Source organism: Medicago sativa, chromosome 1 (assembly GCF_051527215.1).
Source record: "Medicago sativa cultivar Bolivia chromosome 1, Bolivia_mono, whole genome shotgun sequence".
Lineage (NCBI taxonomy): Eukaryota > Viridiplantae > Streptophyta > Magnoliopsida > Fabales > Fabaceae > Medicago > Medicago sativa.
In genome coordinates, this window is record NC_140749.1 from 83,021,029 (window position 1) to 83,046,793 (window position 25,765).

The following is a 25,765-nucleotide window of genomic DNA, read 5'->3' on the forward strand; positions in this document are numbered from 1 at the left end:
CAGGTGAGAAAGTGTCAAAGAAATCAAGCCCTTCAACTTGTGTATAGCCCTTAGCAACCAATCTTGCCTTATATCTCTCAATAGTCCCATCTGACTTATGCTTTATCTTATAAACCCATTTGCTCCCTATGGGCTTTATATTTGGTGGAGTATCAACAAAAATCCAAGTTTTGTTCTGATTTAAAGCACTAAGTTCAGAATTCATAGCCTTCACCCAACATTCTTGCTTACTGGCTTCTTTGTAACTAGCTGGTTCAGAAGCATCAGTAATAGCCAAAGCAAATTTCTGGTGGGAAGCAGAAATATTGTTGAGTGAATGATAATGCTTAAGAGGATAGAGTATACCTGAAGAAGCCTGATTGGTTGAATTACTTGAAGAATTGCACACATAGTCTGAAAGGTGGTTAGGTTTGTGTGGGATTCTAGTTGATTTTCTAATGTTCAACTGTTGTGGTTCTGGTTCAATTTGTGTTGGGTTTTGAACTGCAATGTTGTTATCTATGTGTACATCTGGTTCATAAAGGTTTGGATCAGGCTCTTTGTTGGTTTCAGGTTGGTTTTGTTCAGTTGGTTCAAACTGGGATGGAGCTTGTTCAGTGGCTTCTGTAATGGGGTGTTTAGAATGATATTGCCACTGAAACAATTGATTAGGAGTGGAGTAAGGTAATATGTGTTCATGATAGGTCACATTTCTAGAGACAAGAATGTTTCTATGATTTAAATCATATAAAACAACACCTTTAATACCTTGCTTGTAACCTAAGAAAACACATTTTTGAGCTCTAGAATCAAATTTTGTTCTATGATTGTGTAAGGTTGAAGCATAACAGAGACAACCAAACACTTTGAAATCATTTAAATCTGGATCATGACCATATCTAAGAAAATAAGGAGACTTATTTTGCAATAAGGGAGTAGGAATACGGTTAATGATGTAAATGGCATGCAAAACTGAGTATGACCAGAAAATTTTTGGGAGTTTTGATTGAAAAAGCAAGGCTCTAGCAACATTTAAGATATGCTGATGTTTTCTTTCTACTCTCCCATTTTGTTGGGGAGTTTCAACACAACTAGTTTGATGTTCTATGCCTTTGGAAGAATAAAATTCAGGCATGAGAAACTCTGGACCATTATCAGTTCTAACAGTTTTAACTTTGCAGTCAAATTGAGTTTCTATGTTAAGAATAAAATTTTGAACACATTTTGAAACTTCAGATTTTGTTTTACATAACATGATCCATGTGAAACGACTGTAATCATCAAGAGCAGTAATGAAATACTTATGACCATGAATTGAACTAATAGAAACTGGACCCCAAATATCAAAATGAATTAGTTCATAACAATGACTAGCTTTATTTACACTGAGCTTGAAAGGAAGCTTTTTATGTCTAGAGTAATGACAGATATCACACACTGAATGACTATCAACTTTAATACAAGGAAAAGATTGTTGCATGCTAAGCAACCTATCATTGGACAAATGCCCTAGTCTAAAGTGCCACAGGGCTTCTTGAGGTAGAAAAGTGGTGGAAAAGCTGGCTTGAGATGAAGCTATAACAGGTTGATGAACTTGTGGGTTAAGGTTGAGGAAGTACAATCCTTCAATCAATTCACCCAAACCAGTCATCTTCAAATTGCTCTTGTCCTGTATAAAACATTTATCATTATCAAAAGTTACTATGCAATTATTATCCATGCATAGTTTAGGAACAGATAACAAATTCAATTTGAATTCTGCAACATATAGTACATTTCTAGCAACAAGTCCTGGTGAAAAAGTGACTGTACCAGAGAACTTTGCTATAGCCATATTACCATTTGGTAGTTTGATGTGCACAGGGATAATAGATGCATATGAATCAAAAAATTTGATGGAGGAGCATATATGATCACTAGCACCAGAGTCAACAATCCAAGTTCCAAAACTGGAATGATTCAAAGAATATGAGATTCTAGTTATACCTGAAGTCACATGGTTCACCTTGCTTGTGGAAGCTTGATGAGACTGAAGAAGAGTGACAAGTTGCTCATATTGCTCCTTAGTGATACCAAAAGATGGTTCTGAGTTGCCTGTTCCTTTGCAACTCTTTGAGTCATCCAAATCTTCCCTTTCTTCATTGCTCTCCAGAGAAGAGTTATTGACCATTGCAGAATTCTTCTTTCCATAGTTTGGAGGAAAACCATGTTTCCTATAGCAAGTATCAACAGTGTGGTTTTCCCTTCCACAAAAGGAACAAGAACGCTTCTGACCAGGAAAATTACCATTGGGGTTACCATTACCACGTCCTCTTCCTTGTGATTTACCCACTGAGTTTACCAAGATTTTTGTCTCATCAACAGGAAGTGAAAATCTAAACTGCCTCTCATGTTGCATAACCATGGAGAAAATCCTATTGATAGGTGGTAAAGGATTCATCAATAGAATCTGAGAACGAACCAAATCAAAGGAATCATTCAAACCAGTAAGAAAACGAATTGAACGCGTGATCTCATGTTGATGTTTAGCATTCATCACACCAGTGAGACACATGCAACGATGAGGACATGCACAAACAGGGGAAGGAAGATAAGCTTCAAGTTCTTCCCACAACACTTTCAAAACAGTGAAAAATTCAGTAACAGAACGTGAATCTTGCTTCAAACTGAAGATCTCACACTGTAATTCAGAGATACGAATGAAATCACCTTGGGAGAAACGTTCTTTGAGCTCGTTCCAAACATCAATGGCATTTTCCAGAAAAACAATGCTTTGTGCAATTGAATCCTCAACAGAATTCATAATCCAAGAATGAACTAACATATTGCAACGATTCCAAGCTTTGAAATTCGGATCAAACTCAGTTGGAACAGGGATAGAACCATCCACAAAATCAAACTTGTTCTTCCCTCCAAGAGCTCTACGCATAGAACGCGCCCAAGAATGGTAGTTGGAATGGCTAAGCTTTGGTGTAATGGCGACGAAGGAAGGTCCATCAGAAGCATGAACGTAATACACGTTACCAGGTTGTTGCGACGGATCTTGAACCGGTGCAACCACGGGACCGCCATTAACGCCACCATTTGCATTACCACGAACCATGATGAAAAGAGAAAGAAGGAAAACAGGGAAGAAAAAAACAATCTGGAACGAATATCAGAGTGAAGGAAACGATGCGCAACAGAGCTTAGAAAAGCTCTGATACCATCATAAACTTCACCATTTCCACTGGTGGAAGATGATGATCCACTGGTGGAAGTTGATGAAAACAGAAACTTGGTGAAGAAGAAAAGAGAAAAGAGAGAGAAACTATGAATATTATTGAATCAATAATGATGAGTTTGTTACAAAGTTCTATATATAGTACAGATAGAATCTAACAAACTCTAACTAATTCCTATCTAAGGTTTTGTAATCTAAAGTAGGAACACAATAAGAACCCTAGGGCTGCAAAGGAAACTTGCGCAGCAAGTTAAGTACATATCAGGAATTAGAAGTTTAACATTTTGTAACACTTATTATATGACCAGTAACACTAAAAAAATGTCACATTTATATATTTTTGAAAAGTTGTAAAAAGTGTCGACTAGAGTAAAAATTGAGAATCTACCAAATTTGTCTTTGCTTTCACTTCATTCATATTTAAATTAACCAACAATATTTGAAGATAAACTTCATTTAGATTTACAACTCCAAATATTTCCCCATGCAAACATTTGAAATTTGATTTCATAATGGAAATGAAGTATGCAACACTTATATACTATAACTATTAGAAGTTTTCATCCAATAAAGCATGTAAAGGTAAGAAGAACAATGTGCAACAAGCCTTCTTTATGAGGTATCAAAACTATATATGTAGGTTCTGTTCTAATTTCCACTATGAAATATGCATTCAATCAGACTAGCTAAGATAATTTTTGACAAATTCAGAACCCCAGAACAAGTTAGAATACAACATGTTGATCTGAACAAGCGTAATTTATTGTGAAGAATGACATAAACGAATTTGCACATAATGTAACATGCTTAAAAACGTTAATACGATCCCCTAAGTAAAAAATTAGCACATAATTGCATTCCAAACAAACAATTCCATTCATTTTACAGAATCCAAACACCTTTAACAAGCATAGGTGCAGGAGAATCACATTACTAAGATTAGAGAAGTAAATAAAATTTAATTGAAGCATTATATCAAACAGAAAACAAGCATTATATATATACCATGAGGCACAACAAAAGCAAAATGAAAACTCAATCAAAAAACGATTTCTCCAACGTTAAATTTCAAAGTGAAATAATGAAAGCAAGACATTAGAACAACGAGATTACCTTTGATGGAGGAGATGCGAAACAGGTGAATCAAAGCACCATGAACGGCAACTGGCGATGGAGAGAAAACTGAATTGAGGTATCTATATTCTAAATTTTCAAACTTTAGTTATATACAACAAGGCTTGTTTATACAACAAGGCTTATTTCCAGCCATTGAATTCTTTTGATATGACACCATTGATGATTCAGACAGGTGAGTGTCTAATAATGTCCCACATCGCCCAATTCATAAACTAAACTATGCAGCTCACATATAAAAAGATAGGACCTCTTCTTGTTAAAATCACGGAGCCGTGTGATGATCACATAGCGAACTATTTTTTCGCCTTTTACTAAAGAATACCGTGTGAGCGTCACAATTAGCGGCATACGCTAGTTTTTGGAAGAGTCCTCTTTACTGAGGGCTCTGCAATTTTAGTTCAATGTTTTCAGGTTTAAATTCATCTCTTAAAGATGAATTTTCTAAACTTAAACAACTTTTAATTATTTCCAATTAAATTTAAAATTTGATTTGAAAGAATTAATTATTTAAGTGGATTGATTCAAATGCACAACAAAAAATTTCAACAACTATGGTCTCCTTGATATATATGTCGCCATCCATCCCTCCAATGAGAACTCCTTATTGTTGATGATTATGTGACTCTCTTGTTCAACTCTTCCCTGTAGTATGTGGTTCTCTTATTTTCTTTTATATTTTACCCATGAAACCTTAATGCATTTGAAGTAGTAATATTAAGATGTGTTGAAATTTTCTCTCTTCATTTTTCGTCTATAACTTGAAATTGAGTTTTCTCAGTGTAAGTGAATAAAATAAAGAGGAAAGACTAATTTTCTCAGTGTAATTGGATGCCAAAACCATCGTCAATAAAGGGACAATTAGGTGCCTAACAATAATTAAAAAGGGGTGATTTGGTCCAAGACAATAATTGGAAAAGAGATAATTTAGTCCTACAAAAGAAAATGTCCCTAAATAGTTTATTTTTCAATAAATCACTTATGTCCTTTTCTTCTTTAATATTCAAGCAATAAACACCATTGAAACATGAATTTTATGGTATGTTTGGAGGATTTTGGAAGATACAAAAGGAGTTAATTACTGTTTTCTAAAATTAATGGCACTAAAAAGGATTTTAGAAATTATTTAAGTGTGATTGAATTATTATATGATCATTTATCATATTGTTATTTCAATTTTATTGAAATATTAAATTAAATATATATTAAAATATAGGCTTATTCCTCCATATATATCTCCTCCAAAACTCAACTTCCAAACGTACTTTTTTTTCAAAGTTAACATACTCTTATTTTTTGTACAATGTTGATACCAGTTTTTTTTTAGATATATTGTGAATCTTTTTTAGAACTATCAAGTGTTAAGGATCTTTTTAAAATTTTAAATGTTAAAAAAACATAGATGGTAGATTTACGAAAGAATAAATTATTAAAGGACTTTTATGCTATCAGGGGCCGACTATCTATTTTTTTAGATAGACGAAATGAAAAATAGCCATTGAAACTCACACATAAATGAAGAGGTTGAGATATTTTTACCCGTTGAACAATACTTGTGGACAAACTATCTATTTTTATTATTGATAGGGACCTAATTATTCATGTTATGATGGTGGTTCATGTAGGAACCAAATTGTCCCAAAACAATTACTCCTGAAATTAAGAGTTATTTTTTATTTTTCTCAAGAATCAAATTGAACGGTTTATTCTCAAATACTAAAATAATTTTGCATTTTAAAATAAAGAATTTAATTAGTATACATTGTCGGTGTATTATTATTTTACATATACGTTCAATTATATATGTTGATATATCAATTATTGAATATAAAACATATATGTTGATATATCAATTATTGAATATAAAACACATGAATGATCATATTAATATATTGATGTGGCAAAAACATGTGTAAAATAATTTTTAAATATATGTGTATAGTAATTAAACTCAAGTAAAATACCAGTTTTCTTCCCTAAAATAATCATTAAAAAAAAGGGGATTTTGACTGGAGAGGGTATTCAAAGTCTCCTACATGGTCAGTACATGGACGCACCCATCCAGCCAGCCAGCCATTGTTGAATATAAAAATGTGCATAATGTTTTACCAAAACACGTGATGTTCAGCTACCTACCCTTCCACTCTTTCTTTCATATAAAACCATCTCATCCCATACATCTTTCCACCACAACACTCTTCCTTCACCCTTCTCTTTCTCTTACAACAAACAAGTACTACAAACAAAACCAACTGAGTTCAAATCACAATACTTCGATTACTTTCATTTGCTACCAAAGATATCAATATGGTGAGTGTGTCTGAAATTCGCAATGCTCAAAGGGCAGAAGGCCCTGCAACTATTTTGGCCATTGGCACTGCAAATCCAGCCAATTGTGTTGAACAAAGCACATATCCTGATTTCTACTTTAAAATCACAAATAGTGAACACAAGACTGAACTCAAAGAGAAATTCCAACGCATGTGTAAGTATTTTTTCCTCTACCTTAGATACTTTCCATTTAAATCTATTTTGCTATCTTTACATTGGTTTCGTGTCACCCAAGTTTGCTGAACTAATATCATCTTTTCATAATTCCCTTCAGGTGATAAATCTATGATCAAGAGGAGATACATGTACCTAACAGAGGAGATTTTGAAAGAGAATCCTAGTGTTTGTGAATACATGGCACCTTCATTGGATGCTAGGCAAGACATGGTGGTGGTAGAGGTACCTAGACTAGGCAAGGAGGCTGCAGTGAAAGCTATAAAAGAATGGGGTCAACCAAAGTCAAAGATTACTCACTTGATCGTTTGCACCACAAGTGGTGTAGACATGCCTGGAGCTGATTACCAACTCACAAAACTCTTAGGTCTTCGCCCATATGTGAAAAGGTATATGATGTACCAACAAGGTTGCTTTGCAGGAGGCACGGTGCTTCGTTTGGCTAAAGATTTGGCTGAGAACAACAAAGGTGCTCGTGTGTTGGTTGTCTGTTCTGAAGTCACTGCAGTTACATTTCGCGGCCCTAGTGATACTCACTTGGACAGCCTTGTTGGACAAGCACTATTTGGAGATGGAGCTGCTGCACTGATTGTTGGTTCAGATCCAGTACCAGAAATTGAGAAACCTATTTTTGAGATGGTTTGGACTGCACAAACAATTGCTCCAGATAGTGAAGGAGCCATTGATGGTCACCTTCGTGAAGCTGGACTAACATTTCACCTTCTAAAAGATGTTCCCGGGATTGTTTCAAAGAACATCAATAAAGCATTGGTTGAGGCTTTTGAACCATTGGGAATTTCTGATTACAATTCAATCTTTTGGATTGCACACCCTGGTGGACCTGCAATTCTAGATCAAGTAGAGCAAAAGTTAGCGTTAAAGCCTGAAAAGATGAAAGCCACCAGAGAAGTGCTTAGTGAATATGGAAATATGTCAAGTGCTTGTGTTTTGTTTATCTTAGATGAAATGAGAAAGAAGTCCGCTCAGGATGGACTGAAGACCACGGGAGAAGGACTTGAGTGGGGTGTTTTATTTGGGTTTGGACCGGGTCTTACCATTGAAACTGTTGTTTTGCGCAGTGTCGCTATATGAGGTGCTTAATTATTTTATTTTCATGTATCACTTTCAAATTTGTTTGATTTTTATGTAGAGATGAAAACTCATCTACAGTTCAACATGTACCATCATAATAAAAATAATATAATTTGTGATTAGTTTTAGATTCTTTATAGTTATTTATTTGAAAAATATTTCATTTATAATGATGTTAAGAAGTAAATTGGGTTAACATATAAAAGACAATAAATTAGATGACTGTTACAAGTGAATTATATTTTAAAATGTAGTAATGTAATGTGTGCACTCTTCTAACTCACAGCCTGCAACATAAACAAAAACCAGCATCATATTTTGAAATACAACCCACCCCTTATGCAAACACACATGAACTTGACCACCTTTACATCTTGAGGCTTGAATCCAAGAACACACCAATTCATGATGTCACAACTACAATCTTCGAAACAATTCAGTACTCTACCCCTGATGTTGCAAACGGTCTGCAACATGCATAACAGAAGCCACCGTAAGCGACGTCACCAATCATTTGATGATGACGATGATGATGATGATGGTCGGCTTGAAGAAAAATTGGAGAGATTGGTCAGGCATGAACACTTTTTCAAGAACGTGCTGAAGGATAATGAGGCCAAGTTTATGCAGGTTCGCATATAGTTGAAGACTGTTCCAAGGCAAGAACCAAAATACCTTCCCTGGACTTTGACATTTTCTCTCCCACCATTATTCGGAAGAAGAAAGTTACAAGGTGAACCTACCCTTGTTTCTAAGTTTTTATTTTTTCGTAAAATGCTAGCATAACACTAAATGATACTTAAACCATAGTGAAATTAGCTATCATTTAGATTTTAGTACATTCTTGTCAGCATGCATCATATGAGTTCAATTTCAATATTTTTGTTATTATATTCCATAAAATTGACCTGTTTAAGTCATCTTGATGATATGACTGTTATATTGCAGCGATGCAATATATGCAATTTCCCTTTATGGTCACTCAATAAATTATGCAAATTTAGTTTTTCATTACAAGTGTATATAAAATTTATGTTTGGCTATGTTTAATTATTTTATTTGTTAAATGTAGAAATGGAGTTTGAATAAATTACTTTTTAAATTGTGAAAGATTGTGACATTCAAGATTTTATTTGTAACATGAAATTCATACCGGCCAATTTTTTTTTGGTTGAATTTAGAAATAATTAGGGAAACCAATACAATTGTTTGTAAGTTTAATTCTTGATTCATTTCGCAATATTGCCTGCAGTAACTCTCTTGCTTGATCTCTCACCTTTTATTGTTTCAAAGAGAATTCAGTTCAAGCTTTGGTTTACCAAGTATGAATGGGGTTGCTATTTTGATAAGCTTTAGTTTCTATTGTTGAGATCTAATAATTGTTACATATCTTGTTTCTGTTTTCTATTATACATCTCAAATATCCAAGTCTATATTTCCAAGGCTGATAAAGCACGTGCTGTCACAAATGTAAAAATTATTTATTTTTCTCTTTTCCTTTCTAGAAAATGATTTATTTCCCATTCAAACACCAAATGGGGGCAAAAGAACATGGATTGGAAAAACAAAATGGAAACTCAGAACTCTGTTTACTTTCCATGTGTCATGTTTTCATAAGAGCTTATTGATCTAATATTTTTCACTTCATTTTCTATTACAACTTTTGAAAACAGATCTAAAAGTTCAGAAATTTTGAGAATGTCAACATTCTTTTCACTGCAACTAAAAATGTATTCTTAGCTTGTCTTCTATCTTCTTCCTATACCTTGGACTTTTCATCTACTTTTTTTAGATGAATTGAAGCCTGGAGGATATCCCAAGCATCGAGATATACCTGTATCGGATACCGACAACCTCTAGGCTCCATGTAACCATCTCATTTGGCTTCGAGCTGGATTAAGGTTCTAATACTTTCAGTTGCAAACAACATGATCTTTTCGCACCAAGCAATGGGGATGCCAACAGCCTCTAGGCTCTAACCACACACTTCTCATCTTACATACCTAGAGCTCTTCTTGGGACCATTTCCTTATGGTGAAAAACTTAGATATAAAATTTTCTTGCAGTAAATTGAAGGGAGCTATCCTGAGTTTCAAAAATGATAACAAACTCGAATTTACTTAAATATATCCCTCACTCTTGGCGTAAGCTTGATGCTTGCACCAAAGATGAGAGAAATATGAGAGTTTTTGATATCTCACTGCAACATGATTGAGATTCAATAACAATTGAAAATTGTAACTAAATCAAGAAAAATGTTACTAATTAAATTTAGTAACATTTGAGCAATTGTTAGGTAAAGCTTGTGTTACTAAAAAGCTTCAGTAACATTTTGTATCAATATTTATAACAGTAAAAAATTGTTACATATTTATATTTTGTAACACTTATTATATGACCAGTAACACTAAAAAAATGTCACATTTATATATTTTTGAAAAGTTGTAAAAAGTGTCGACTAGAGTAAAAATTGAGAATCTACCAAATTTGTCTTTGCTTTCACTTCATTCATATTTAAATTAACCAACAATATTTGAAGATAAACTTCATTTAGATTTACAACTCCAAATATTTCCCCATGCAAACATTTGAAATTTGATTTCATAATGGAAATGAAGTATGCAACACTTATATACTATAACTATTAGAAGTTTTCATCCAATAAAGCATGTAAAGGTAAGAAGAACAATGTGCAACAAGCCTTCTTTATGAGGTATCAAAACTATATATGTAGGTTCTGTTCTAATTTCCACTATGAAATATGCATTCAATCAGACTAGCTAAGATAATTTTTGACAAATTCAGAACCCCAGAACAAGTTAGAATACAACATGTTGATCTGAACAAGCGTAATTTATTGTGAAGAATGACATAAACGAATTTGCACATAATGTAACATGCTTAAAAACGTTAATACGATCCCCTAAGTAAAAAATTAGCACATAATTGCATTCCAAACAAACAATTCCATTCATTTTACAGAATCCAAACACCTTTAACAAGCATAGGTGCAGGAGAATCACATTACTAAGATTAGAGAAGTAAATAAAATTTAATTGAAGCATTATATCAAACAGAAAACAAGCATTATATATATACCATGAGGCACAACAAAAGCAAAATGAAAACTCAATCAAAAAACGATTTCTCCGACGTTAAATTTCAAAGTGAAATAATGAAAGCAAGACATTAGAACAACGAGATTACCTTTGATGGGGAGATGCGAAACAGGTGAATCAAAGCACCATGAACGGCAACTGGCGATGGAGAGAAAACTGAATTGAGATATCTATATTCTAAATTTTCAAACTTTAGTTATATACATCAAGGCTTATTTCCAGCCATTGAATTCTTTTGATATGACACCATTGATGATTCAGACAGGTGAGTGTCTAATAATGTCCCACATCGCCCAATTCATAAACTAAACTATGCAGCTCACATATAAAAAGATAGGACCTCTCCTCCTTAAAATCATGGAGCCGTGTGATGATCACATAGCGAACTATTCTTTCGCCTTTTACTAAAGAATACCGTGTGAGCGTCACAATTAGCGGCATACGCTAGTTTTTGGAAGAGTCCTCTTTGCGGAGGGCTCTGCAATTTTAGTTCAATGTTTTCAGGTTCAAATTCATCTCTTAAGATGAATTTGCTAAACTTAAAACAACTTTTAATTATTTCCAATTAAATTTAAAATTTGATTTGAAAGAATTAATTATTTAAGTGGATTGATTCAAATGCACAACAAAAAATTTCAACAACTATGGTCTCCTTGATAAATATGTCGCCATCCATCCCTCCAATGAGAACTCCTTAGTTTGGAAGATACAAAAGGAGTTAATTACTGTTTTCTAAAATTAATGGCACTAAAAAGGATTTTAGAAATTATTTAAGTGTGATTGAATTATTATATGATCATTTATCATATTGTTATTTCAATTTTATTGAAATATTAAATATATATTAAAATATAGGCTTATTCCTCCATATGTATCTCCTCCAAAACTCAACTTCCAAACGTACTTTTTTTTTCAACGTTAACATACTCTTATTTATTGTACAATGTTGATACCAGTTTTTTTTAGATATATTGTGAATCTTTTTTAGAACTATCAAGTGTTAATGATCTTTTTAAAATTGTTTACGGTACTCAGTCCTGGTGGTCAGGCCCTTTTCAGTGTTTGGGCATTGGCTAACCATTTGTTTCTGTCTGACAGACTTTTGTATTTTCCGTGTTCTTCTTTAGCACGCCTTGTGCTGAAGTGATCACGGTGTCAGTGTTAATATAATTCATTTTGGCTTGTTCAAAAAAAATGGATCTTTTTAAAATTTTCAATGTTAAAAAAACATAGATGGTAGATTTACGAAAGAATAAATTATTAAAGGACTTTTATGCTATCAGGGGCCGACTATCTATTTTTTTAGATAGACAAAATGAAAAATAGTCATTGAAACTCACACATAAATGAAGAGGCTGAGATCAAACTTCAATCACAACATCTGGCTCATAATTTTGATATTTTTACCCGTTGAACAATACTTGTGGACAAACTATCTATTTTTATTATTGATAGGGACCTAATTATTCATGTTATGATGGTGGTTCATGTAGGAACCAAATTGTCCCAAAACAATTTCTCCTGAAATTAAGAGTTATTTTTTATTTTTCTCAAGAATCAAATTGAACGGTTTATTCTCAAATACTAAAATAATTTTGCATTTTAAAATAAAGAATTTAATTAGTATACATTGTCGGTGTATTATTATTTTACAGATACGTTCAATTATATATGTTGATATATCAATTATTGAATATAAAACACATGAATGATCATATTAATATATTGATGTGGCAAAAACATGTGTAAAATAATTTTTAAATATATGTGTATAGTTTTGTCAAAAAAAAAATATATATATATGTGTATAATAATTAAACTCAAGTAAAATATCAGTTTTCTTCCCTAAAATAATCATTAAAAAAAGGGGGATTTTGACTGGAGAGGGTATTCAAAGCCTCCTACATGGTCAGTTCATGGACTCACCCATATAGCCAGCCAGCCATAGTTGAATATAAAAAAGTGCATAATGTTTTACCAAAACACGTGATGTTCAGCTACCTACCCTTCCTTCCACTCTTTCCTTCATATAAAACCATTTCATCCCATACATCTTTCCACCACAACACTCTTCCTTCACCCTTCTCTTTCTTTGATTGCAACAAGTACTACAATACTTTGATTAATTTCATTTGCTACCAAATATATCAATATGGTAAGTGTGTCCGAAATTCGCAATGCTCAAAGGGCAGAAGGCCCTGCAACCATTTTAGCCATTGGAACTGCAAACCCAGCCAATTGTGTTGAACAAAGCACATATCCTGATTTCTACTTTAAAATCACTAATAGTGAACATAAGACTGAACTCAAAGAAAAATTCCAACGCATGTGTAAGTATTTTTTTTCCTCTACCTAACTTTTTTAGATACTTTCCATTTAAACATATTTTGCTATCTTTACATTGGTTTCTTGTCACCCAAGTTTGCTGAACTAATATCATTTCTTCATAATTACCTTCAGGTGATAAATCTATGATCAAAAGGAGATACATGTACCTAACAGAGGAGATTTTGAAAGAGAATCCTAGTGTTTGTGAATACATGGCACCTTCATTGGATGCTAGGCAAGACATGGTGGTTGTAGAGGTACCTAGATTAGGGAAGGAGGCTGCAGTAAAAGCTATAAAAGAATGGGGTCAACCAAAGTCAAAGATTACTCACTTGATCGTTTGCACCACAAGTGGTGTAGACATGCCTGGAGCTGATTACCAACTCACAAAACTCTTAGGTCTTCGTCCATACGTAAAAAGGTATATGATGTACCAACAAGGTTGCTTTGCAGGAGGCACGGTGCTTCGTTTGGCTAAAGATTTGGCTGAGAACAACAAAGGTGCTCGTGTGTTGGTTGTTTGTTCTGAAGTCACTGCAGTTACATTTCGCGGCCCTAGTGATACTCACTTGGACAGCCTTGTTGGACAAGCACTATTTGGAGATGGAGCTGCTGCACTGATTGTTGGTTCAGATCCAATACCAGAAATTGAGAAACCTATTTTTGAGATGGTTTGGACTGCACAAACAATTGCTCCAGATAGTGAAGGGGCCATTGATGGTCACCTTCGTGAAGCTGGACTAACATTTCACCTTCTTAAAGATGTTCCCGGGATTGTTTCAAAGAACATCAATAAAGCATTGGTTGAGGCTTTTGAACCATTGGGAATTTCTGATTACAATTCAATCTTTTGGATTGCACACCCTGGTGGACCTGCAATTCTAGATCAAGTAGAGCAGAAGTTAGCCTTAAAACCTGAAAAGATGAAAGCCACCAGAGAAGTGCTTAGTGAATATGGAAATATGTCAAGTGCTTGTGTTTTGTTTATCTTAGATGAAATGAGAAAGAAGTCGGCTCAAGATGGACTGAAGACCACGGGAGAAGGACTTGAGTGGGGTGTTTTATTTGGCTTTGGACCGGGGCTTACCATTGAAACCGTTGTTTTGCGTAGTGTCACTATATGAGGTTCTTAATTATTTTATTTTCATGTATGACTTTCAAATTTGCTTGATTTTTTATGTAAGGATGAAAAACTTGTCTACAGTTCAACATGTAACATCATATTAAAAGTAATATAATTTGTGATTTGTTTTAGATTCTACTCCAACTATTTATTTGATATATGATTTATAATGATAATGAAGAAGTAAATTGTGTTAACATATAAAAGACTATAAAAAGTAGTAATGTAATGTGTGCACTCGTCTAACTTATAGTATTTGAAACTAATTTTAAATATCTGTACACTGTACTATGTTTTATTTTGCAGCAACAAAAGATTTTATTACTCTAAACAGAGACAATCCAGTAGCAATGTAGCATAAAGTGTACTTGGTGATCAACAAACCAAGTACAAAGATACACAACAAAATAGAACAGACCAAAAAAAACTAAATTCATCCAAACACACCACAGCCTGCATCATAAGGAAAAACCAGAATCCTATATTAAAATACAATCCATCCCTTAAGAAATATTCATGATGTCACCACTGCGATCTTCAAAACAATTCAAGACTCTACCCCTAATGTTGCAAACGGTCTGCAACATGCATAACAGAAGCCACTGTAAGCGACATCACCAATGATGGTCGGCTTGAAGAAGAATAGAGATATCGGTCAGGCTTGAACACTTTTTCGGGAACATGCTGAAGGATAATGAGGCCAAGTTTATGCAGGTTCACATAGAGTTGAAGACTGTTCTCAAGGCTAAAGCCAAAATAGCTTCCCTGGAGTTTGACATTTTCTCTCCCACCATTATTCGAAACAAGAAAGTTACAAGGTAGAAGGAGAACCAACCCTTGTTTGTAAATTTTTATTTTTTCGTAAAATGCTAGCATAACACTAAATGAAACTTAAAGCCATAGTAAAATTAGTTATCATTTAGTACATTCTTGTAAGAATGCATTATATGGGTTCATTTTCAATATTTTTCTTTTCATATTCCATCAATCAAAACTATATATTAGTTGTATCAGAAGTAAAGACATGGGTATTACCAACCTAGTTTGCTATTCCGACTCTTTACACTGTATCAACATCATCAAAGACACCTCCTTGAAATTTCATGTTTATGCGGTTTTCATTCAAGACATTCGACTTAATTGAGCAGGGAAATGTCTCGGTTATCCACACCCTTTGTGAGGGGAATCAATGAGCAGACTATATGGCTAAGCTTGGTGCTTCATCAAATTTTGAGCTCCTTCGTCATGACTCTCCTCCGACAAATCTTCTTTCTATCTTGTGAAGTGATGCGACTGAAACCTTGATGAGTTTAACTCACTGTTCTTTTCCTTTTTTTTTTCTTTCTGTTTGTTTGCCTTTTTCCTTTAGCTTTGTAACCAAAAAATCAGAAGTAAAATTGACCTATTCCAAGTCATCTTGATGGTGATAATTTCTATTGTTGAGATGTAGTGATTGTTAATAAATGTGTCTATCTTGTTTCTGTTTTCTACTCTACATCCCAAACGTCCTTTCAAATATTTGCTCCATGTAATAAAGCTTCTTGCTCCCAAATTGTAATGGATCTTGCACACATATTGGCTATTAGTTAGGACAATACACCCGTCCTTATAATTACTTCTTCTAAATATACCTAGTGTTGAAATTAAATTTAGAATTCAATTCCTACAAATACTAATTAAAGACCATAATCTTAATGCTATTATATATTTTCTCAAATTTCTAGTTTGCATATATCTTATTTGGTAGGTCAATAATCAGAAAGAAGTGTTCTACTAGAGCTATGATTACTCAGGCTGGATAGAAGAAGGGTAGGTGAATCTATTCGATCTTCTCTAGATGAATGGGGAAGAAGGATCTTTAGAACCTACCGTTGTTTCATGTTTTTAATGTTGTTGGAGGATAGTATGTTTTTTTCCTTCTTGTTGGTTTAACGCTACATTCAAGAATTGTAGGCATTATGAAAAGCAGTTTAAGGTTTCAATGCGTAACAGTAAAAATTAACAAACCGACAATATAGTGCTTTGCAAACTTTTGACTTCTGAATGTGAGTTTTAGACACCCAAATTCTATGTAACCCCAAGTCATGCTGATCATATATTCATTTTTATAGCCACTCAAATTTTCTAATATTCCCTATATGATGATCTGAACAATCCTTGAGAGAGGATATTGAGAAAAAGCTTAAGGATGTTGAGGCAAAGGGTCATATAGAATAGATTTATAGCCACTCAAATTTTCTAATATTCCCTATATTTCTTCTCATCAAATGAATGTCCTTTTATCACATTTTTATCTTGGCCAATTTCTTTTACTTTTCATTTTTATCTGCGTTGATTTCCTCTTAAGGACAACGGTATTTAGTATCTGCGGAAATTTACAACGAAAATATTTTAATTTATTTGCACATAAAAAATATTGATTTTTTTTCTACCCAAATTAGTATACAACAGAATTTGATACAAATAAGTTACCAAAACCTCAAACCACAACAGTTCTTTTTGCCCCTGTTGATTGTTTGACTTTTTTTCTCCTCTGAAATAATAAGCATAAAAATCCTAAAATAACAATGAAAATAAAGAAAACTTCAAAGTGGGATCCCCAGAGAAACTGAACAAATTCTAGTTTGCTTTTACTGTCACAGTTGCAATCATAGACATTTTGTAGTACACTCCCTTTGATACTAACTTCAGGGTCAAGAACAAAATCCAATGTCATAGCTCCTTCATCCAACCAAATTGATGTATTCTTTGATTTGTAGCCAGGCATAGTTGCCACCACTGCAATTTATATTGAAAATTTTGATTACACAAATTTGCAAGTAGACAATAATGTCAATTTAAGATGAAAATCCAGAAACTGTCATCTGATGTTGATGAAATCTATATATCATAATCCATTAAATTGTCACCTTATAAGTGTATAATATGTATTCCATGTGTGTTGAATTTAAAGCCCTAAGTTTTGCATAAATTCACGTCATTCGAATAATAGGGTGTCTAAATGTCCTAAGTTTTTATTTTATGTAAATATTTAACTTTTTTCTTTTTTCGCTTAACACTTGTTTTATTTTTGCCACTCTGTTGCCATTCAATGACTCGGACGACATAGGCTATGCCTGGATGCCAGTGGAATGAGAAGGAATAGAATGAAGTTGATGAACGAAACTAAATGGAATAAAGACACGATTTCATTGTTTGAACATTTTGATGATGAAATTGAGAAGACTAGTTTCATCTAATTTCACTCAAATTAGAGGGCAAGTAAAAGTGAGGTATTGGATGGGATAAGATGGAATTGCATTCCAACATGTTTCATTCATATTTGCATTCTATTTCAAACAGTTCATTTGATAGAACCTGTCATGATTCAATTCAGTTCCATTCAATTCTAACCCTTCCATCAATCCAAACATAGCACTAATAACCCACCTAGGTTAATTAAATCATGAGACAATCACTTTTATCATTTAACTATTTCATAAATTCTTTTGGGAGGCTTCAATTCAATATGATAACGAAATAATCCAAAAGCATGATACCTTCATATCTATCTCTGGCGGCAAGTAAGCGATGATAGTCGGCAAAAGTTCCTCCTGCCCTAACCTGTTCGTCCAGAATTATAAAACCCAAAGTAAGTTATGAAAGTGAAGCTCAAAACGTAACAAGCAGTCAAACAATGTCAAGAATTGTAGCAGAAGTATAATCCATACGATGACTACAGAACATAAGGTTCAAGCATGAATTTGAATTTCAAAACAATTTATTGTCTAATAATAGATCAATAAGTCTTACAACATTCAGCACAATTATAAATCAGTATTGTAAAAATGTTGTTTTTATTTGGACGCAATTAAGGAGTGACCGAGTTGTGTTCGACATGCCAGTACGGAATTTTGGAGAGGTGTTGGTACTTTATAGAAAAATCTAAATTTCATTATTTAATTGAACAAAAATGTGCAGACACGTAAATGGAAAAATCAGTGAGCAGGGAAAAGATAGAACGAAAACAAGTTGAAAATGAAAACAGAAAAATAACCAAAATGTAATCTCAGACATACTGTGTAATTTATTCCACTGACAGTTATAAAGCCCGGTAATGGCCTTCCATCACCTGAAGAATATATCCTTCCATGCACTCCTGTCTGGAGAGTAAAAAACATAATCAATCTCAGAAAAAGCAATGGTCAAAAATAGGCAAATATGTGAATAATTATGTGCACATTATGAAATATAATTAGAAGTGTTTTTACATAGGATAAACATTAACAGTAGCAACTAATAGAATGCAATCCAATGTTCTAGAGTCCCCTCTAAACTTTATATAAAAAATAATAAAAAATTTGAGTCCCATCTAAACTTTCCCTTTTCTCATACACATTGCCCTATATGTATATATGAGTAGATTATCGCATTGAAAAAGATATTATTTCTTCTACTACTACATAGCTGTATTATCTGTGTTCTCTTTATAAATAAAATGATGTCAAAGTCCTGGTCACATATTCATTCAGTCTTCGGTGTTCTCTCCTACATCCTTCTTCAAACCAATATTTCACAGTAATCATTGAATTTTTTTGAAAATACACTTTTAGTATTTTAAAATATTGTGAAGTAAAAAGACAGTACAAAGATCTCAAATTATTTATTTAGATTTAAAGCAGATAAGCAGAAATGGCATACCTTCACAAGGCTTGCAACAAGATTAAGCATACTCATTTTGTTGTATTTCCAAAGAATAGGAAGCTGCATATAACATAAGCAAACCGAAGTTAACTCAGCTATGTTATCTTTCAAAAGATCTTTAATAAATAATTATTTATAAAATAAAAGCATTCCATTAAAAATATTTAAATTAAAAAAACCTGATTAAAAATTTTATTTTTAATAGCAAAACAAATATTATTTTGCCAGATATATATTTTAAAATTTGAAAACAGCTCCGAGTCAAAGGTCCCACTAACCTCTGCAGCATTAGGCCATTTATTGTCACTAATTTCCAAGGTTAATTCAAAACAGCCAGCATGTATGTAGTTCCAATCTTGCATTCCTCCATATAAAGGGTACCTGCATCGGTATCTTTTGTAATTTATGAACATATCGAACGAACATGGGTTTCAGTATTGAACTACACATTACTTTCAAATAATCTTACCATGCTGCTCCATTTGTGATTCCATCTATAAATTCCTTGCTTGAAGACATGTTGTAGTGAGAGTGGCTGTATATACTTGCCATGAATCGAAATGCATCATCATCGGGACATCCATAGTAGTATGTCCTGTAATTTATTTATATCAAAATAAAATTCAGTAAGAGTCCAGATTGAGAGCATGTCATTGTAAATCTTACAGTAAAATCATTTACCACCTTTTATCAATCGTACCATCCCAAGGATAATTTGCAACAAGTGCACCCTGAAGTAGTAAAAGAAAATGACACCATTAATGAACAAATTTTGTATCTAAATAACAGACAAGTACTAATCAGGTGTACAAGATCAATTGTTCATGGTTAGCATAGCTCAATATGTCAGCCAATTAGAATCAGAATACGTGGAAAGAAATCTCATAACAGTTATTTTGTATCTTACACTAATTTACATCCTTAGATTTGCTTTAATATTTATTTCCATATTTTATTATATTTCATTTATTTTCTAATTTAATTAGGAATAGGCGCTAGTATTGGTATAAATGAGTTAGCTCTTAGTTTTTTATGCATAAAACTACAATCACAATTCAACTCTGTTATTCTTTTCTCTTCACTCTTTCCTTATCTAAAACCGTATATAAATTCAACATGTCCTTTTCGAACAAAGAATGAAAAACAATAAAAGTGCATTTCAGTGAAGAAATTAACACAATGTATGAAAATGATGGCAGAAGGCATTCAGGAAAGCTCCAAAAATATGTTTTCGTTTGAAGAAGAAATAACAAATGACAAACTTCCCTTCAAAAAGAAAATACTCCTCTATTAACTTCAGCCCTTAGGAGTAGCACTAAGGTTAAGAATATAAAAGTAGAAAGTTTTATTTGAAAAAAAAAATTATTTATCGCACTTTACTTTTCTAATGCAATAAATACTTTTTTTCAATAAAACTTTTTTACTTCTGTATTCTTTACCTTGTCCTTAAGGGCTGATGTCAACAAAACTCAAAAAAAAATCCCAGGATATCAGAAAGCAGCATAGGAAACTTGTTACCTTCATATTCTAGATTTCTGAAAGAATAACAAATTCAATGACTTGTAACAACTTTATCTTATACCCATTAACCAAAACCACATAACTATAAACTCTAGAACTATGCATCTACTAATAGAGAAAACAGAGAGATTGTAGAAATAAAAGCAAGGAAAGAACTCCTTGATGTATAACAGGACTACCATATAGTAGAAACTATTATATGAATTTTCAAATAAATACCCCGTGCAATGTTGCAGATGCTGTAAATCGTATATCTCTTAACCAATTCATTATAGCTTTTGTTTCCGGTTGCCGGGAATCCTCATCATTATTTGCGAAGAAGAACTGTTATTTCATTCAAGACAATCATTGCAAGTTAGTTCTCAAATGATCTCTACCAAGAAATATCAGTAACTATAGCCATAAAAACAGGAAATAGAAAATCTAACATTAAATTTAAATTAAGCAAAGAAAATGTGTAACCGACATCAATAAAGTAAAAGATCATGGTTCTATGTTAAGAACTTCAATAAAAGGCAAACAAATTTATACAATGACATTTATAAATGTAATTAAACAATATAGTAATCTTAGTTATGACCATAATAGTAAAATCTCAGTCATAACAGTAAAACCAATAAGAATGAATTTTCACATTAGAATTTAATTTCAGGGAAAAAATGGAACTACAAACAGTATTTTTAACATATTGTATACAGATCAATATAGCAAAAATTATACCTGGTCGGGAAAATCGCGGTTCAGATCAATATTATTTGCATTACCACGCCTCCTTAAGCTAAAGCCATCAGGATTCATTGATGGAAGTAAATGAAGGTGAACATTTTCCACAATCAATGACGCCTAAAACATTTCAATAAAAGTAAGGCATTGTAAAAGTAAAGACTGAATTGAATCATAAAATAACTAACAATAGTTTCACTGAAAAATACAAGACTTGAATGCTGAACTGAATTCTTATATATGGGAGATGTAGATTATGCTCATTTATTAAAGGAATTTGTAAAACAAATACAAATTATCATTTGACATTCAATCTCAATCATCTGAAATTTCAAGGCTGCATGATAATTTTCTTTTGGCCGTTCATTAAAACTTGTGTGCTCGATAATAGACACTGCAACAGTTTATAAACTTCAAAAACTTGTCACCAGTATCGGTTAAAGCTCGGTTAAGGCACATGTTTAGTGTCACAACAAATACGAGGAAAGAGATTAGATTATACTTATGCAAATAAAGACAGAAAGGGAAACATACCAGAGGATCTTTTAAATAGTTATGACATAACCAATTGGCCAAATATATTAGAAGTTCACGGCCCACAGGTTCATCTCCATGCACATTTCCAATATACTGCGTCAGTATTATGTCGGTTACAGAATTTCGTAATACAGAACTACCAAAAATATGAGAAATTCATTTCACTGATGTTAGGTGCCAAGAACTCACCTTAAATGCAGGTTCCGGTTCTTCTTCTCCTGGCTTGTCAGAAATCTCAATCACCCACTATATGGAGGAACACAAAGAAGAGAGACACCATTCATGCAAGCAAAATGAAAAGTCATTATGATTCAGAGATAAGTTATGAACGAATCCCAAATGGAAGAAGAAATTACCAGTGGAACTCCATTCACACTCTTCCCGATACTAATAGCCCACGCCAAGAATCCCTCAAAGAGAGAAACAAAAGGTAAGTCAGTTTAGCAATGGCAAGAAGAACTTCCTTGTAAAGTTATTCGTTCATTCAAAAAGATATTAATGTCATTTATTGAGGCATGATCTGTGAGATATTTGATAAAAACAATAGCTATGAGCAGGTATGAGGAATCACCTGTATATCCTAGAAATGTTGCTACATCTTTGTCCAAATTCCTTAATGACCCTTTCAAGATCAGAATTGGTCATATAACCTTGTGCCAAATCAACACTGCTTAAAGAAAAGAAATAATCAATAAATCAATAAATCAATAAACAAAACAGCACCATTTGAAGTTACAAGCATAACATAGCATAGCAATAACTTAGTCATAACTATGCTGTGCAGTGAAAGATCCACTGTGATTACCGGGCGCGGGATTCACCGTCTTCAAGCAAACGCCTTGCACGGCTTACATTACTACGGTCAATGAAATCTTCTAACAACAAAACAAACATGCAGTTAGAATTTATAAAAAAAAAAAACTTCAAACATCCACCTTTCAAGCTAAAAATAAAACTTTATCATGCTAATTAATTATCATAACCATGTAAACTCTTATTTATCACCTCTAAGTTACACAATTTCACTTCAAACATATAAAAAAGTCAACATTTGAAATTTGCCACAATCTCACCATATAAGAACTAACTACAAAATAAATAAAACAAAAACCTTAAATTCTAAAACATAAATAAAAAACACAAATTTGCATGTACCCATTTCTACTCATATCCTAAAAGTGCTAAAAAGAGAAAAGGGAAGTTGAAGAAGGCATTGATGGAAGCATAATTTGAGATGCAAAAAAAAAAAAAAAAAACTGAGGATGAAGAGAACCTGAAGGAAGAAGGGATTGAAAAGCACCGCCCTTGGCAAGAGAAGAGGAAAGTGATGAAGCAAGAAGAAGAATAAGAAGATGAAGAGAGAAGAGAACGTTGTTGATCTTCTTCATGAACATCGACGAGGACGAGGACGATGATGTTGTCGGATTCAGGTAAGATAGTTTGTTCTGATTCATTCATAGGTAACAATCATCATGTTACCCACGTGACCTGAAAAATTGAAATTTTTCATTTTTAAGCAACGTTGCTCACTTTTTATTATTGGGTTTGGGTCATTCAATTATATTAGTATATTACTCATCTATTGCTTTTTGCACCACCCACTACTCCGTTGCAAATTCTTTTTCTAAATTTTACCAAACATTTGGAATGAATGTTTTTTATGAACTCAAATTTGTTGGAATTTTGGCTAATATCACAAAACAACTGCAATTCACAGATACACACACCTATAAAGTTATGGATTCAAACCATTTATTTCACATCATGTTGGTCTTCGTTTGTTCTTAGTTTACGAATATGTATTTTAGTTTTTTTAATATACATGTATTTACATTTTTTTTTCTCATAGCATTTGTCAATCAGAGATAATCATGTTCCAACTATGGTCGAACATTTAGTGTAAATATTCTCTCTTTTTTTAAGAGGTTGAACACTTATTTAAATTGGACACCGAAAAAAATTGAAACTGAAACTTTGAAGAGGAACGCATTTCATGATCTCAAGTCAACGTCATTTGACAAACCCAAATGAATTAATGAATATTCTCTTATAATTATGATTTGAACATGGTTCTCCATGGTCAGAGACTAACCTATTATTTTTTATTTATTTATTCATAAACAAACTCAACATATAAAGTGATATATTATTATTCTTTTGTTAAAATGTGTCATGTCTTGACCCAAAAAAAAAAAAAAAAAAAAAAACGTGTCATGTGTTAAGAGAATTTATAGTTGTGTGATTTTTCTTATAAAAAAAATGTTTTTAATTTTATTTGTCTTTTTTTTTTAAGTTAAGTCAACCCTGGCACTTTCCACTTAAACCCGATCTTAGTTGGACCATCAGCATGATTTACTAGGATTTGGTTGCGAACCAGGGACAGACATAATTCATTTGAACTAGTCCCTTAAACACTCATTATAAAGATTTGTGGTCTTCAAATACACCAAACTCTAAAACATTATCTCATTCTCACCATCGGAAAATAACTAGCTAGCATGGTTAGCTAATAACAGGGTTAGTGACAATGTGTGCCCAATGTTGTATATTTCGTCCCACCTTGTACATCAACAATCCTAATGTTTGAAAGTTAGCTCAAACATGTTAGATTGAGTAATTAACTTTGTTCGGGTAATTGTTATGGATTCATGGATGCGAATAGAAAGATATAAGCCACCTATCACTCATCCAAGCTACTGATTGAAGTGGTTAAGCAAGACACTATAAGCGTATTAGGTAGGTGCAAACCAACTCATGCAAAGGGCACGCTTTTTTTTTTTAAAGATAGTGTTCGAATGAGAGTGTTTCCAGCACTCCTCATTCTTTATATTCAAAGTATTTGTTTCACATAAACCAATTAAGAAAATTGGTTCAAACGGTAATGAATTTGAGCTCCTTAAACAAATAATTAGATGTTTGATCTTTGACTATTGCACATGAAAAAAGAGTGATTAATGAAATAAAAGAATTCACTTGTGTGTCACACACCAGTAATATGGCGGAAAAAATACTTCATTTTGTTTATTTATATAAATTGACGTTTTCTTAACAAATTTCTAGATTGAAGCTATCTAATTTTATGTGATTGTTTACTTGGTGGGAAATATGTTAATATGTACTACATTTAAAATAGAGTAGTGAAAGGCAGCTAAGTGGTGGTCTCCCCCCAGTACCTCCTGGTCTCCTCCCAGCACCTCCTGGCTTTTCGTTTTTTCTTCCTTTTTTTACTGTTGTTTTTTGTATCTAGATCCAGATCTGGCCATTGATGGATGTTTGGAAAAAGTCTGAGCTGTTAAAGGAGAAGGCTGTGAGTTTCACTCTTGGTGTTATGATGTTGAAGCCTTCAAGATCCATCCCTGCGATCTCCTCTACTTTGGCGGAGCGGCCACCACCAGAGCCACCCCCTCCAGTTGTCATGAACATATGGACAGGACCGCTACTGTTGCGACTCCACTCCACCTTGCAGAAAACTGAGTTTGGTTTCTCTTCTCTGGAGCTTGGCACCGAAAGGCCTCCGCGGAAACCTCCATGGGTGATCTTCGGTTGGGTTTGTTTAGCTTTGTTTGAATTCAGCCCTGCCATTTGTGTGTTTGTTGTGGGTCTTGTCTGTTTTTTATTGTTGGTTTGTGTATTGTGTGTTTGTTTGAAGTCTGCCTTTCCATTTGTGTTTGTTTGCTTTGAGTCTCTATCTAAACTGAATTTGAATTGCTGGTATCACACAAGCTTTATTGGCCTCTATGGGAATGAATCCAGTTTCATTACCTTTGCCCTTCATCAATTGATTTTTGTCCAGAATGA

At 33.2% G+C, this 25,765-nt stretch overlaps 3 protein-coding genes and 2 non-coding genes across 7 annotated transcripts; 4 read left to right on the forward strand and 1 right to left on the reverse strand.

Moving 5' to 3' along the window:
* The first annotated feature begins 4,607 nt into the window (after positions 1 to 4,607).
* LOC146958219 (U5 spliceosomal RNA) lies at positions 4,608 to 4,724 on the forward strand. Its single transcript, XR_015025071.1, has one exon. It is a non-coding gene; the product is annotated as a U5 spliceosomal RNA (small nuclear RNA).
* Positions 4,725 to 6,522: 1,798 nt separating this feature from the next.
* LOC146958220 (chalcone synthase 4-like) lies at positions 6,523 to 8,061 on the forward strand. 2 transcript variants are annotated; one of them, XM_085741326.1, is made up of 3 exons: positions 6,523 to 6,556; positions 6,592 to 6,821; positions 6,942 to 8,061. In XM_085741326.1, exons 2-3 carry the CDS (start codon positions 6,644 to 6,646, stop codon positions 7,931 to 7,933), a joined length of 1,170 nt encoding a protein of 389 aa, XP_085597452.1. In that variant the 5' UTR covers positions 6,523 to 6,556; positions 6,592 to 6,643; the 3' UTR covers positions 7,934 to 8,061. The 2 variants fall into 2 exon arrangements, with proteins under 2 accessions (XP_085597452.1, XP_085597451.1); XM_085741325.1 differs by having other exon boundaries at positions 6,523 to 6,821.
* Positions 8,062 to 11,413: 3,352 nt separating this feature from the next.
* LOC146958221 (U5 spliceosomal RNA) lies at positions 11,414 to 11,530 on the forward strand. Its single transcript, XR_015025065.1, has one exon. It is a non-coding gene; the product is annotated as a U5 spliceosomal RNA (small nuclear RNA).
* Positions 11,531 to 13,111: 1,581 nt separating this feature from the next.
* LOC146958222 (chalcone synthase 4-like) lies at positions 13,112 to 14,634 on the forward strand. Its single transcript, XM_085741329.1, has 2 exons — positions 13,112 to 13,382; positions 13,513 to 14,634. Exons 1-2 carry the CDS (start codon positions 13,205 to 13,207, stop codon positions 14,502 to 14,504), a joined length of 1,170 nt encoding a protein of 389 aa, XP_085597455.1. The 5' UTR covers positions 13,112 to 13,204; the 3' UTR covers positions 14,505 to 14,634.
* A 2,264-nt stretch (positions 14,635 to 16,898) lies between these two features.
* SOL1 (carboxypeptidase D) lies at positions 16,899 to 23,452 on the reverse strand. 2 transcript variants are annotated; one of them, XM_085741328.1, is made up of 15 exons: positions 23,241 to 23,452; positions 22,773 to 22,839; positions 22,539 to 22,634; positions 22,324 to 22,354; positions 22,157 to 22,213; positions 21,965 to 22,060; positions 21,428 to 21,550; positions 20,927 to 21,031; positions 19,871 to 19,917; positions 19,656 to 19,781; positions 19,465 to 19,567; positions 19,184 to 19,246; positions 18,562 to 18,645; positions 18,043 to 18,106; positions 16,899 to 17,281 (listed from the first exon to the last, which is right to left on the reverse strand). In XM_085741328.1, exons 1-15 carry the CDS (start codon positions 23,419 to 23,421, stop codon positions 16,983 to 16,985), a joined length of 1,542 nt encoding a protein of 513 aa, XP_085597454.1. In that variant the 5' UTR covers positions 23,422 to 23,452; the 3' UTR covers positions 16,899 to 16,982. The 2 variants fall into 2 exon arrangements, with proteins under 2 accessions (XP_085597454.1, XP_085597453.1); XM_085741327.1 differs by having other exon boundaries at positions 22,773 to 22,842.
* Positions 23,453 to 25,765: the final 2,313 nt, after the last annotated feature.

Bases quoted from the DNA above. Each gene is read 5' to 3' on its own strand.
- LOC146958220 (XM_085741325.1), top strand. From the start codon at position 6,644: ATGGTGAGTGTGTCTGAAATTCGCAATGCTCAAAGGGCAGAAGGCCCT. The intron at 6,822-6,941 runs GTAAGTATTTTT...AATTCCCTTCAG, and splicing joins AGAGAAATTCCAACGCATGT to GTGATAAATCTATGATCAAG.
- LOC146958222 (XM_085741329.1), top strand. From the start codon at position 13,205: ATGGTAAGTGTGTCCGAAATTCGCAATGCTCAAAGGGCAGAAGGCCCT. The intron at 13,383-13,512 runs GTAAGTATTTTT...AATTACCTTCAG, and splicing joins AGAAAAATTCCAACGCATGT to GTGATAAATCTATGATCAAA.
- SOL1 (XM_085741327.1), bottom strand. From the start codon at position 23,421: ATGAATCAGAACAAACTATCTTACCTGAATCCGACAACATCATCGTCC. The intron at 19,782-19,870 runs GTGGTAAATGAT...AATAAATTACAG, and splicing joins GATGGTACGATTGATAAAAG to GACATACTACTATGGATGTC. The intron at 18,107-18,561 runs GTATGTCTGAGA...CTGGACGAACAG, and splicing joins TCAGTGGAATAAATTACACA to GTTAGGGCAGGAGGAACTTT.